The sequence below is a fragment of the Phyllobates terribilis genome, unplaced genomic scaffold, assembly GCF_046119375.1.
Source record: "Phyllobates terribilis strain yellow unplaced genomic scaffold, ASM4611937v1 Scaffold_3__8_contigs__length_932513732, whole genome shotgun sequence".
NCBI lineage: Eukaryota > Metazoa > Chordata > Amphibia > Anura > Dendrobatidae > Phyllobates > Phyllobates terribilis.
Genome location: NW_027362763.1, coordinates 329,641,025 through 329,654,604, shown reverse-complemented (window position 1 = coordinate 329,654,604; position 13,580 = coordinate 329,641,025). Strand labels below are relative to the sequence as shown.

The window sequence follows — 13,580 nt, the reverse complement described above, 5'->3', positions numbered from 1 at the left end:
GTAGATCTCACAAAATTAGAATATCATCAACAAGTTAATTTTTTCAGTTCTTCAATACAAAAAGTGAAACTCATATATTATATAGAGTCATTACAAACAGTGTGATCTATTAAAAGTGTTTATTTCTGTTAATGTTGATGATTATGGCTTACAGCCAATGAAAACACAAAAGTCATTATCTCAGTAAATTAAAATAATTAATAAAAAACACCTGTAAAGACTTCCTAAGTGTTTAAAAAAGTCCCTTAGTCTGTTTCAGTAGGCTCCACAATCATGGGGAAGACTGCTGACTTGACAGATGTCCAGAAGGCAGTCATTGACACACTCCACAAGGTCCCAGAGTTCCAATTTTCATTTGGAAATCAAGGTCCCAGAGTCTGGAGGAAGAGTGGAGATTCACACAATCCAAGCTGCTTGAGGTCTAGTGTGAAGTTTCCACAATCAGTGATGGTTTGGGGAGCCATGTCATCTGCTGGTGTAGGTCCACTGTGTTTTATCAAGACCAAAGTCAGCGCAGCCGTCTTCCAGGAAATTTTAGAGCGCTTCATGCTTCCCTCTGCTGACCAGGGCTGTGGAGTCGGTAAGCCAAATCTCCGACTCCTCAATTTCCATGCCACCGACTCCACAACTCCGACATACATGGCTCATGTTTAAGTGATAAATTTACTGTAGCACAGATTAATCTCAGCTAAAAGTCTAGACCCTTAGATCAGGTATAGGACAGACATTTATAGGACATTTCATAATTTTCCCAAATTCTTATGAAAAAATATTCCTCACAAACTGCATTGAACTACTGTACCCAATTTGTTATATAATTTTAGGAGTCGGAGTCGGTCCATTGTATACCGACTCCGCCAAAATGGGCTCCGACTTCACAGCCCTGCTGCTGACAAGCTTTTTGGAGATGGAAATGTCATTCTCCAGCAGGACTTGGCACCTGTCCACACTACCAAAAGTACCAATACCTGGTTTCAAAACAACAGTATCACTGTGCTTGATTGGCCAGCAAACTCACCTGACCTTTCCCCATAGAGAATCTATGGGGTAATGTCAAGAGGAAGATGAGACACCAGACCCAACAATGCAGACGAGCTGAAGGCTGCTATCAAAGCAACCTGGGCTTCAATAACACCTCAGCAATGCCACAGGCTGATCGCCTCCATGCCACGCCACATTGATGCAGTAATTGATGCAAAAGGAGCCCCGACCAAGTATTGAGTGCATTTACTGAACATACTTTTCAGTAGGCCAACCTTTTGGATTTTAAAAACATTTTTCAAGTTGTTATAAATGGACCTTTTTAAACGCTTAGGAAGTCTTTACAGGTGTTTTTTGTTAATTATTCTGAGATAATGACTTTTGTGTTTTCATTGGCTGTAAGCCATAATCATCAACATTAACAGAAATAAACACTTGAAATAGATCACTCTGTAATGACTCTATATAATATGAGTTTCACTTTTTGTATTGAAGAACTGAAATAAATTAACTTTTTGATGATATTCTAATTTAGTGAGATGTGCCTGTAGTGGCATTGACAACTATGTTATTTTCTCCATCTCTACCATCAAAAGGGATTTCGAGCCTCTTTAAAAATAAAATCACAATGGGAAGTCACAGGATAAATGAAAAATGTATATGGGAATCCCTGCTCCAGCGTTGCCACTCTGAGAGTATTGGCCAAAAGTGATGCCACAATCACCAGTTCCCGAAACAGTGTGGCCACTGATGGGCCTCAAGACTGGTCTTTGAGAAATCATTGGATCCACTCCAGCACAGACTGTCGGAGCGGCAGCCCTGAAGGGGAGAAGATTACGGGGAGAGAATAGCTTCTTTTCTTTTTTGTTCTGGATGGCTTCCTGATGCAAGTTCTTTAAAAATCCCTTTAAAAGGGATTGCAGAATATTGAATACAAGAAAAGGAATATAGCATGTAGAAGAGATGTAATGGAGGGACATTACCAGGCCAGTATTAGATATTTTATTATTTTATCATGTCTCCTGCAGTGTGGTAATCTTTTAAAATACCAGACAACCTCTTTCACGTTGATGGCTACCTCGTTGGCTATTTTTTCCATTTTCAAGGGCTGAGCAAAAATCTTTTCATTTATTATACAAACAGCCTTTAAACCGAATGTGGTTTCCAGCATAGACAGCAATAACCCCGCAGCCTCCATATTATTTCAGGATGCCAGTATAGTGTTTGGCTAATAACTGCACAATAAATGCCCTGTCTAAATGGAATTTGACCTCTAAAAAAAAAAAACTCTCTTCACTATGGTAAGATTTACTGTAGCAGGGCAGGGAGCTCGGAGTGAGCACAGCAGTATTATTGAAAGAGAGCGAATAAAATTCCACATAATGAAAATGTTCCTATTTATAATGCCTAAGGCTTCCATATTATAAATTATGCTAGCATGCCAGTAAAAATCAAGCTGTGCATCTGGGATATACTTCTGCAGCTACACTGAGCAGACCAGCTTATGATCTTCGGATTTAACACTATAGTTCCATCATTAGGCAATAGGAATATTAAATGAGGATAGCTTTACTTTCCAATGTCTTGAGTCAAGAACACAACTTTTGTACCTAAATCACAAAAAACTAGAAGAACCTCTTCACAGTAAAGATTTAAAGACTGTATGTCAATGCCATGTTTACACAGGAATCACAGCTTCCGATTTTCTGCAGCATTAATATATATTTGAGGTCTAGTATTATTGGTTAGGTTAGACTACTTTTTTTCCCCTCATTTATCCATAATGGTTCATATTTTACCATAAAAAAAAAAAATGTGTGAAAATACTAAAAACTATTGGCCAAATATAGGAGTTCCTGTATTACCACAGTGTGAATTAAAAAGTACTGGTATATCTTATTTTGCCTCAGCCACCCAGACATTTTGGGAAGGTCAGATATTACCTACTTCAAGAGGTTGTCCACTATTTTTACATTGATGCCCTATCCTTAGGATAGCCTACTTGTATTGGCCACCGCAGGGTACTGCACATCCGCCTTCTATTGAATTGAATAGGAGGCTGATATGCAGTAACAAGACACAGCCACTACAAGTAGACGGCTAAGTTTACAAGTGAGTACTTCCAGCCGGTAGCCGCCACCGATATCCGCTGGTCGGTGGGAGTGCCGGGTGTCAGCCAACGCCAATCAGACATTGATGCCCTATCCTAAGGACAGGGCATCAATGTAAAAGAAGTGGACAACTTCTTTAAAAGGACACTTAACCAACAAATGAATGATGATATGATGAATCCAGTGAAGAACACAATTGTTTATCTCATGCTGATCTCCACCATTTTCACTGGGAAAAGGGTAAGCCTTACATACGTTCTTAGGATTAATAATTTTTGTGCCCTGCTGTATACAGCGCATAGGAGGGAAGCTCCTATTGCAGCAAATTGTCTCCCAGTCAGACAAAGGATTCTGAGAAGAAGCAAGGGGAACATGGTTAATCTCCAGGGACACACAGTATAGATTTATTTTCATATTTTTCAGTTTTAATTGTAATACGAGACAAACAAGTTTAGAAGAAATGGAAGTGCTGGGATAATTTTTGTGCACTTTCCTTTTTCAATGTTCCTTTATGTGCTAATACTTAGTAATGTCCAGAGCAGCAGCAGGCTTGTCCCTGAAGCCCCTGCATGGACAAGCCTTACTCCATCCAGTTCTATTAAGGCTCTAAAAGAGCCAGCGTCCATGCAGCGGCTCACAAGAACTAGCCTGCAACCAACCTGTCAGCATCCAGCTCCTTCAGTTCATTTTGCAGTTGCTCTGAGTGGCTGCAGTGTAGTACATTGTATATGACAGTGTTAGCCCTGGATGTGCTGATACTTTGTATCTTATACAGTATTAGCCCTGCATCCCTTTAGATTTCACACGTGTTTCTGCTTCTGAGAAAAACCATCAGTTTAACAATTCTAAGCATACGAAGAAACATGAAGGGCCAGATTCATGTTTATAAGTCACTTTTCTTTTGTCTTGTGGCATTCGCTGATTCACTGGCATTGGTGGCAAATTCATCAAAATAAGGCAAGTGGCTCATGAATTCTGTGCAAAATCAAAACACTCTTTATTTTTGTCTTTAACCTGTTTTGTGACTTTTTAGAGCAAAAAAATTGCACGTTCTACCATCTGGTGTACATCACGCCGTGGTGGGGCTGGAGTACATATGTGCACAAATGTTGCGACCTTTCAAAATGTCACTATTGATTAATCAGCTGAAAACATCTAGAAATCCCAAACCCAACACATAATGGAAAACATTTGAAAAAATAAATAACTAAAAAAGGCATGAAAAAAAAAAAAGAGGCGAAAACCACCAAAAACTAGACAAAGGCGCAAATGCAATAATGAATTGCACTCCACATCTGTGGACCACAGGTCAAGTGCGCGCCCAAAGGCAAGTACATCAAGGGAACCCTGAAAACATATTTATCCAAAAATCAATATGAATAAGATCCAATTGTGTTCTTGAGAATTAGGTCAACACTAAAAGAATGTGGAATTACCATGTCTTCTAGATAATTAGCTAGCAAAGCTTTATAATTGAGCACTACATACTGTATAATGAAATGCAGTGAGGCGCATGACGGAACGCTTTCAGTTTTCTAGGTTACATGATTACATGATTTTCACAATTGCGTGCGAAGTCTCTCTTATACACAGCTGACGACAAATGCCAAGCCAATGTAGCTGAATGTTAAAGCCCCTGAGAGGATCATTTTATGTTCTTCTCGAATTTTAATTACAGCTAACTATTAACAAAATGAAAATTAATGGCAGAAAGCACTTGACATTATTGATAACTAGAGGAAGCTCGGAAAAACCTAACCAAAGCTGATCTGCAATATAAATTAAAGAAAAAATAAAAGTCTGTGATCTATAAAGCTCAATCATTTTTATTACAGCCACACAATAACTAGACTGGGGTCACATCTAGTGATCAATACGCGGTTAGCATGAGTCCGAGGTAAGTCCGCTGAGAAGCTGCTTCCTAAATGTCGCAACGGTTTTCCATTGCATCATTAGAGGTTAATTGCTAATGGTTGTCTTTCTGTTAGTGGTCATGCGTTTTCTGTGAGAGCATTAACAATAAGCAAGCCATTAGCAATTCATTTCTCGTGATGCCGCGGACGAAAACGTTACGATTCGATTTTAGGTGCTTGTCCACCTAAAGAATGCTTTCCATATGTTTGGCAGAAATAAGCATAATATTTTATAGGAAAAAAACTAAAATCGCAGATCACGAATAATGCTACAATTAATTACTAATATCCTATATAATATAATTGGAACAATGGCAACTGATAAACTACAGAGGGGAGGGGGTGTTTACATGCACATGCTGCTCATATATACAGATGTCTTTGGTTTTTGCACATGATACTCCATCAATATGGAACTCCATCATGACGTGAATAGAAATATTAAGTACCTCGGAACCCCAGTATCCTCCCAAAAAGCTGAGATTACCACTTGGGAACATATTCAAAAGTGTGATGGCAATATGTGCACTGCTAATGAGCATGCTTTCAAAAACAGAAGTGTTAATAATTTACGTCTATCAATTAACAAAATGTAAAATTAAGCTACAAAAGAGAAATCCAAATCAGCATTTGATTTGAGCATCCTTTGTCTTCAAAACAGCGCGAAAAGCATCAATTCTTCTAGGTCCTCTTGCACACAATTTTGAAGGAACTCAGCAGGACATTGTTCCAAACATCTTGGAGAACGAACGCCAGAATTTATGTGGATGCAGACTAGTGCAAATCCTTCTGTATCTTCAAGTTATCCCAGAATTAATTTGGAGCCAATCAGATACCTCCCTGATGTCATTGAGTGATGGATAAGCATCTGCTGTATTCCTCAACAGATCTCCCAAGTCCATTTGCTGAAATACAGCCCCAAACTTGCAAGGATCCTACACCGTGCTTCCCTGTAGCCTGCAGACACTCATTATTGTACCGCTCCTGTAGCCCTTCAGTGAACAAACTGCTTCATGTTAAAGCCATTTCAAATTTTGACTCATGACCCCATAGTATCGCCTGCCATTTTCTCTGCACCCCAGTTCCTCTGTTTGTGTGAAGAGTTGACTTGCTTGGTCCAACTTCCATGTCAAAAGTATGGCTTTCTGTCCACATTTCTTTCATGTTGACTATTTCTGGATAGACTTCTCTGAACATTACATGGGTGTAGCCGAGTTCCACTGGTTGCTGCCATTTCTGAGATGATGTAAATCTGATTTTGAAGGGAAGTAACCATGATGTGTCTTTCATCTGGGTCAATAAGTTTATTCAAAAGAGCTTGAACATCACACCTTGAATCCACAATCTGCTTTTAAATCTCTGCCTGGAAGAGACCTTGCTGATGCAGTATAACTACCGCATTTTTCGGATTATAAGACGCACCGGACCATAAGACGCACCTAGGTTTTAGAGGAGGAAAATAGAAAAAAATATTTAAGCAAAAAATGTGGTCATGATGCCCTTTTAAGGGGGGGGGGGGGGGTCTGCTGCTGACACTGTTATAGGGGTAATGTCCCCCAATTCTGTTAATATCCCCCATCCTGGTACATATGGCCCCCTCCTTCCTGTTATACGTGGCCCTCATCCCCTATCCTGGTATGCATGGCACCCTTCGTCCTGTTGTTATGTATGGCCCCCCTCACACCCATCCTGGTATGTATGGCACCTTCATCCCTCTTCCTGGTATGCATGGCCCCCCTCATCCCAGCATGCTTGGCATCCCCTCATCCCTGCATGCTTGTGACCCCCTCATCCAGGTGTGCTTGGCACTCCCATGGGTGTGGTGAATATTCATGACCTTTAATAGCAGGCACACTGACAGCCGAGCGCAGCAGGAGCCGCGCTGTGACTACAGCGTGCGCGCTATTAGGGAGAATGAATGGTCACTGCTCCCCACGCGCGCAGTCCCGGCGTGGGGAGCAGTGACTATTCCGGCACAGAGATGGACACAGCGCTGGAGGAGAGATGAGGGGAGTATGAAAGTTTTTTTTTTTTTTCTGTGCAGCGTGACGGGGATCAGGCGGCGCCAAGCATACCTGGACGAGGGGGGAGGGGGGCATACATACCGGGAGCCGCGCTGCGGGCACAGTGTGCCGGTAATTAAGGAAAATTAATATTCACTGCTCCCCAAGTCCATAGGTGTGGAGAGCAGTGAATATTCATTTTCTTTAGTAGCGGACACAGTGTAGGCTGCAGCAGGTGGCTGCTGCCTCCTGTGCACCGCTTCTCCCCCACTGTCGCTTCCCCCAACACCCACAGCCACAGTATTTATGTATATCGGACTATAAGACGCACCCCCCACTTTCCTCCAAAATGTTGGAGGAAAAAAAGTGCGTCTTATAGTCCGAAAAATACGATACCTTTTGTCTTGTTGCTGTGCTCAATAGAAGAAAGACAAAGCGTCCAATTTAGGTGAAAAAAACTTCATGGGTCCACTTATTCTGCCATGAATGCCAAGTGGACTCTTTGGAACTTCTGTGATGGTGCTTCCTTTTTTAAGCATATGTGCTCTTTGTCACTGTCCAATATTGGAGTGCTGCGAGACACTTCTATTTTTTGTTGATGTGCTCAGTCTTGCCATGGTATAAGAAAAACCAAAGCAAACAAAGAAAGATAACCCATTAAAATTTAACTTTTATTCAATATAGCTAAAAAAGTGTTCTAGTCAATATAACTAAAAACACAACCCATTAAAAATAGGTATAAATGTATTGGTGTAAGGCTACCGGGGTAAATATAGAGAAGACACATGCAGGCCAGCCCTAGTTTTCCCTAATACGCTGGTAATCTACCTAACAGCGGAGGTTTAACACCCTAGCGACACAATAATGCAAGTTATGCATATGTATGTCTGTTTAGGGGATAATAAGGTCATAGAGGGAAAGCCGACGTGGAGTGGGGGCATCAAACCGTATCGCTTTAGTTATATTGACTAGAACACTTTTTAGCTATATTGAATAAAAGATAATTCTTAAAGGGTTATCTTCCTTTGTTTGCTTTGGTTTTTGGTTTAGGAATATACCCAACCCTCTCTATCCAGCCTTTTGGTATATGGTTTTTTGTTGCCGTGGTATATGGCCAGTGACATGAAACTGTTTATCCACAGTCTCACCTCTGTATCAGAGTTTGGCCTTTCCTCATCCAGTTGTATGTCTCCAACATTGCTGTTTCTGTTTCAGTTAATGACTGTGTATCAATCTATATAAGAAAATAATGATTGTTATCAACTGTTTGGTATAATTGGTTACTCATACATCTGACTGTAATCCTATAAAATCCCTAACTTTGTGTAAATGAACCAAGAAGAACTGATGTTATTTTGCAGGCAAAGGGCTGTCACATCAAATACTGATTTGATTTAGATTTCTTCTCTTTTCGGTTTTTGAAAGCAATCTTGGTTTGCAGCATTTACTCTGCACCTGCCTAAAACTATTGCATAGCACTGCACACACACGTCAAACTTAGGAAACTTTGCTATAAAGACTAATGTTCTCATGGGTATTTTTCAATAATTCTAGATTAAAAAAATGGTAGGAAACCCATGTCTTAATTCTCATAGTTCAGTCTACAGGCAGCCCTGCAAATACTGCACTTATTACACCACTTCATTTATATTCGCAGCTTATACACACAGCAGTAAATAAAAGTGATGGCAGTGGGAGCTATAATGAATATTAGCGCTCATATAACGGTCATGCCACTTCCACTGTTACACAGAGGATAATTTACAGCAGATTAATCTACTTCTCTATAATGTGAGTGACCCCCTGCCTCCATCTAAGAAAGCAGATTAATAATGACCATAAAGCAAAAAAAGAAGACAGGGTGGTTATCCTTCACTGCATGTAAACTATACCACTATACCATAAAGTGGTGGCCATAGGACAAAGGCAACACAATAATATTATACATTATATATATATATATATATATATATATATATATATACACACACACATATACTGAGGGATGGGAAAGGCACATGAAGCACGTTACACATTGTTTTATGATTTGTGTATAGGTAATGTTTTAACGTTTTTAAATAGATATAATAATAATAAAATACGTAGAGCTGTGTAATATGCCATGTGTAGAGTCAGGTACAGTAGGGCTAAAGGTGGCATTTGCACTACATGTGATGACTGACATCATTAGTATAAGTACAGAATGAACTTACTGTCAGAGCTGCCACTATCTGTACATGAGGTGGTAGGACTGGTCCGGCAGAGTGGGCAGTGTCTGGCAGGCCGGCCTTGATAGTACAGTAATAGTAGGTATCACACACGCATCTAGGAGCAGTATATATATTATACACACACATCTATATATACATATGTACATCTGGGAGCAGTGTGTATATCATGCACACACAAACATGTCTAGGAGCAGTAATGTATACATATAGATATATATATATCATACACACACAGTATTATTTATATCTATCTATCTATCTATATCTATATATATATATACACACACACACACTCACACGCATATAGTACATATACAGACACATGTAGGAGGCGATACATATCATACACACGCCGGTACATCTGGTAGTGTGCCCCATTACTGCACTGACCTGGTTTTCTCCTCACCGGCTTCTTCCTGCCGCTGCAGAACCGCACTTTGCTGAACACGCTCAGCACATGCCTCTCGCACAGTGACCGGCCGTCCTTGCTGGGGCTGGTGCGGCGCTTGGACGTGCACACTCGGTCACTGTTGGACTCCCGCGCCTGCCTCTTCTGCCGGATCAGGGAGCTGGCTATAGCCGCAGCCATAGCTCCCCCCTGCAGCCCCCTCTTAGGTAGTCCCTCGTATTAGAGGCACCGACCCCACGGGATATCCCACTGCTGGGAGAGGGGGGCTCCCTGCGACTACCAGCCGCAGATGTATGTAGACAGGTGAGTGCGCGTCCCGCCTGCATGCACACCGCGGCTCTACAGCCGCACAGCTCCGGGGCAGGGCTGCAGCGTCCCGGTGCTTCCCATCTCCAGGACTGAGCCCGGGCAGAGGAGCCGCTGCTGTGCTCAGTGATGCGCTGCTGCTGCTGGGACTCCACAGGTCACTACGCTCCTCACTGACTGCAGGACTCCCGCAGCCTCATCCTGGCAGATGGCGGCAGTGTCTCCCGGCCGGCACACATGATGTCCTCCTCTTATATGTCACTGTGGCTGCCAGGAGGGCGCCCCCGGCTGCACACAGCCGCACATCCCCAGCTGTGCACGGAGCCTGCACTGTACAATGTCACCGGCTCCTGGTGCTGAGCCACAACTTGGGGGAGGTCCCAGGTAGCACTGACACAACTTCCCCGGGGATGAGGGGCTGACGAGTCCTCACTGACAGCTGCTGCCACTCTTAAGGTGCCCTGCTGCCCCCACACCGCCATCCTGGCAGCGGCCCGGGGAGGTGAGGAGGCTGCTCATGGCTGCAGCACGGAGCCCAACCATGGCCGGCTCACCACTGACAGCTCAGCCACAGGCTGCTGGTTTATTGAGGCATGACCGGTGACAGGGAGAGCAGGGAGTGTGACCATGTGGGCTGATTGGCACTGCCTGTGCCTGCTCCTCATACATGAACACTTACAGATTGTGATCGGCTGCTTACTGCACACATGATCAGTGACATCATTAAAGGGGTTTTCCCACCAACAAAAGTTGATTTTAATTAATAGATCTTGGAATAATAAATTCTACAATTGGATGTGATTAAATAAAATGTTCCTGTGCTGAGATAATCTTATAAATGCGCCCCTGCTGTATACTGTGTTATGGCCGACTGTGCAGGAACATGGTCTGATCATACTACAGCTCCTGGGCAGGGAAGGACACACTGAGGGTATACAGACATTACAGCAGGGGATCACAGCTGATTCTTTCTTTGAAGTAAAACATTGTTTAAAAACAGACAGTGAAATGTTTTACCTCACAGAAAGAATCAGCTGTGATCCCCTGCTGTAATGTCTGTATACTCTTTTGCTTCCTCCCCTAACCAGGAGATGTGGTATGATCAGACCATGTTCTGTACATGGTCAGACACAGCCATTACACAGGGGAACATATATAAGATTATCTCAGCACAGGAACATTATTATTCCAAGATCTAGTGATTAAAATGAACTTTCTTTCGTGGGAAAACCCCTTTAAGGTCCTGAAGTAAGTTTGGTGAAATTGCTGTGTAATATATAAAGTACAGGAGGCTGGCGTCAGTGACAGCAGTGTTACACTCCACAGTCAGGCAGGGGATGTGTGGAGATATATATAATAGAGTATAATAATACAGCACTGAGTGTCACACACGGCCCTACCTGACACGGCTGAGCATTTAACCCCATAAGCAGTGTGCAGTGTTATCATAATAATAATAATGTTATTTTTTCTTTTTAATTTCTGCGCTTTCACCTTTCCCTCCCTTCTTCCAAGAGCAGTAACTTTATATTTTCCTGATAAAGCCACAAGTGCACTTTTTTTTGGAACCAGCAATCCTTTTGATTGACACCGTCCGTTTTATACGGTTTACTAGAAAATGTGCAATAAAAATAAAGCAGTTCCACAGTGTTGTTATTTTTTTCCAGCATTCATTCTGCAGTAAAAATGACCTGGAAATATGATCGTTCAGGTGCATCCGCTCACCATGATACTAAATTTCCTTTTGTTTATTTTTTTATGGTGAAAAAATGTAAGATATTCATAACAAAAAAATTACTTATGTTGCAATTTTCCAAAACCCAGAACATTTTTCAGTTTAGGTGGACGGAGCTGTGTGAGGGATTTTTTAAAAAAAATTTTTTCATTTATACTACCGTATTTTCCAGCGTATAAGACGGTTTTTTTAACCCCAGAAAATTTTCTCAAAAGTCAGGAGTCGTCTTATACGCCGGGTGTCATCTTATAGGGCGTATAATTATGGTAATTTATAAGCCCTCACTGTCTCCAAGACTATCAGAGCAGTAGCACATCCCTCTGGCCTGCCCTTGTATCCTATTACCGGCACCTCCTTCTCTGCCTCTCTGATCTCGCTCCATAATTCCATACAGTGCTGAGCCCTATTCCACAACTTTTCTAAGCCACAATATGGCAACAACCACTCAACTAAGTAAAGAGAAACAACAGTCCATCATTATTTTAAGACATGAAGCCGAGTTAATCCAGGATAATTGCCAGAGCCTTGAAGGTATCCTCAAATGCAGTAATGAAAACCATCAATCATAATTATCAAACTATCTCTCATGAGGACCACCCCAGGAAAAGAAGACCAAGAATTACCTTTGCTGCTGAGGGTAAGTTCATCAGTGTTACCAGCCTCAGAAAATGAAAATTCACAGCACCATAAATAACAGCACTCATAAATGAGAAAAAAACAAGTAGCAGACACATCTCAACATCAACTGTACAGATGTCATTGCATGAAGTATACCTATATGGTTGAATTGCTGCAAAGAAGCCACTGCTGAGGAACACACACAAAAAGAAAAGTCTTGCTTGGACCAAGCAACATAAAGACTGGACTTTAGATCAGTTGAAATCTGTACTGTGGTCTGATGAGTCAAAACTTGACATTTTTGGTACCAAACACCATTTCTTCGGGAGATGCAGAAAAGTTGAGAGGATGGTATCTACATGTGTGGTTGCCATAGAGAAAGAGGGAGAGGTGTGACGGTATGAGGGTATTTTGACCAAAAACACTCCTCCAGGCTATGTAAGGGCTATGTGACTAAGAAGGAGGCGGCATGGAGTGCTGTGTCAGATGACATATGCTCCACAATCACCCAACCTCAACCCAAATGAGATGGCTTGGGATGAGTTGGACCGTAGAGTGAAAGCAAAGCAGCCATTAAGTGCTCAGCAGATCTGTGAACTCCTTCAAGACTGTTTGAAAACTATACCAAGAGACTACCTTATCAAGTTGGTTGAGAGAATGCCAAGGCTGTGCAAAGCTGTGATCAGAGTGAAAGGGAAATTGGAGGAATCTAAGCTTTAGCACACATTCTGCTTTGTTTTACTCGTGTTTCTTTCCTCTTTGTTTCCATATGTGCTCTTTCATGGTTTTGCTGCCTTCAGTCTGAATCTACAACATACATATTCCGATGAGAACAGCAAAAACCCTTGCATGAACAGGTGTATCCAAACTTCCAAACAAATTTTTAGGTATGAAGTCTGATATTTTGATGGGTATTTTTAGCCCTCCTGGATTTTTAAAAAAAGATAAGAAACCAATCTTAATTATCATAGTTCAAACTACGAGCAGCCATGCGAATACCGGACTTATCACATCACTTCCTTTATATTCACTGATTATTGTTATTTACTACTGTGTGTATAATGTCAATGGGAGCGATAATGAATATTAGCGCTCACATAACGTTCATGCCACTTCCATTGCTACACAATAGATATTTACAGCAGATTAATCTACTTCTCTATAATGTGAGTGACCTCCTGCCTCCATATAAGAAAGCAGATTAATAATGCCCTGAGACATAGAAGACATAATGCAAAAAGAGAAGACACGGGCAGTTATCCTTCACAGTGTG

At 41.7% G+C, this 13,580-nt stretch overlaps 1 protein-coding gene and 1 long non-coding RNA gene across 5 annotated transcripts in view; both read right to left on the bottom strand.

Annotated features, from left to right (window-relative positions):
• Positions 1-13,580, bottom strand: part of FGF12 (fibroblast growth factor 12) — a 590,755-nt gene that overhangs the window by 221,269 nt on the left and 355,906 nt on the right. The window contains exon 1 of one of the 4 annotated variants that reach the window (XM_073675153.1): positions 9,630-10,570. The exons of the other annotated variants lie outside the window; for them this stretch is intronic. Coding sequence (XP_073531254.1) covers positions 9,630-9,828 — 199 coding nt within the window. The 5' untranslated portion in view covers positions 9,829-10,570. Of the gene's footprint in view, positions 1-9,629; positions 10,571-13,580 lie in introns of those variants that run through there. 4 annotated transcript variants of the gene reach the window in all.
• On the bottom strand, positions 4,153-9,334 carry LOC141259333 (uncharacterized). Its single transcript, XR_012318405.1, has 3 exons — positions 9,222-9,334; positions 8,157-8,242; positions 4,153-6,444 (listed from the first exon to the last, which is right to left on the bottom strand). It is a non-coding gene; the product is annotated as an uncharacterized lncRNA (long non-coding RNA).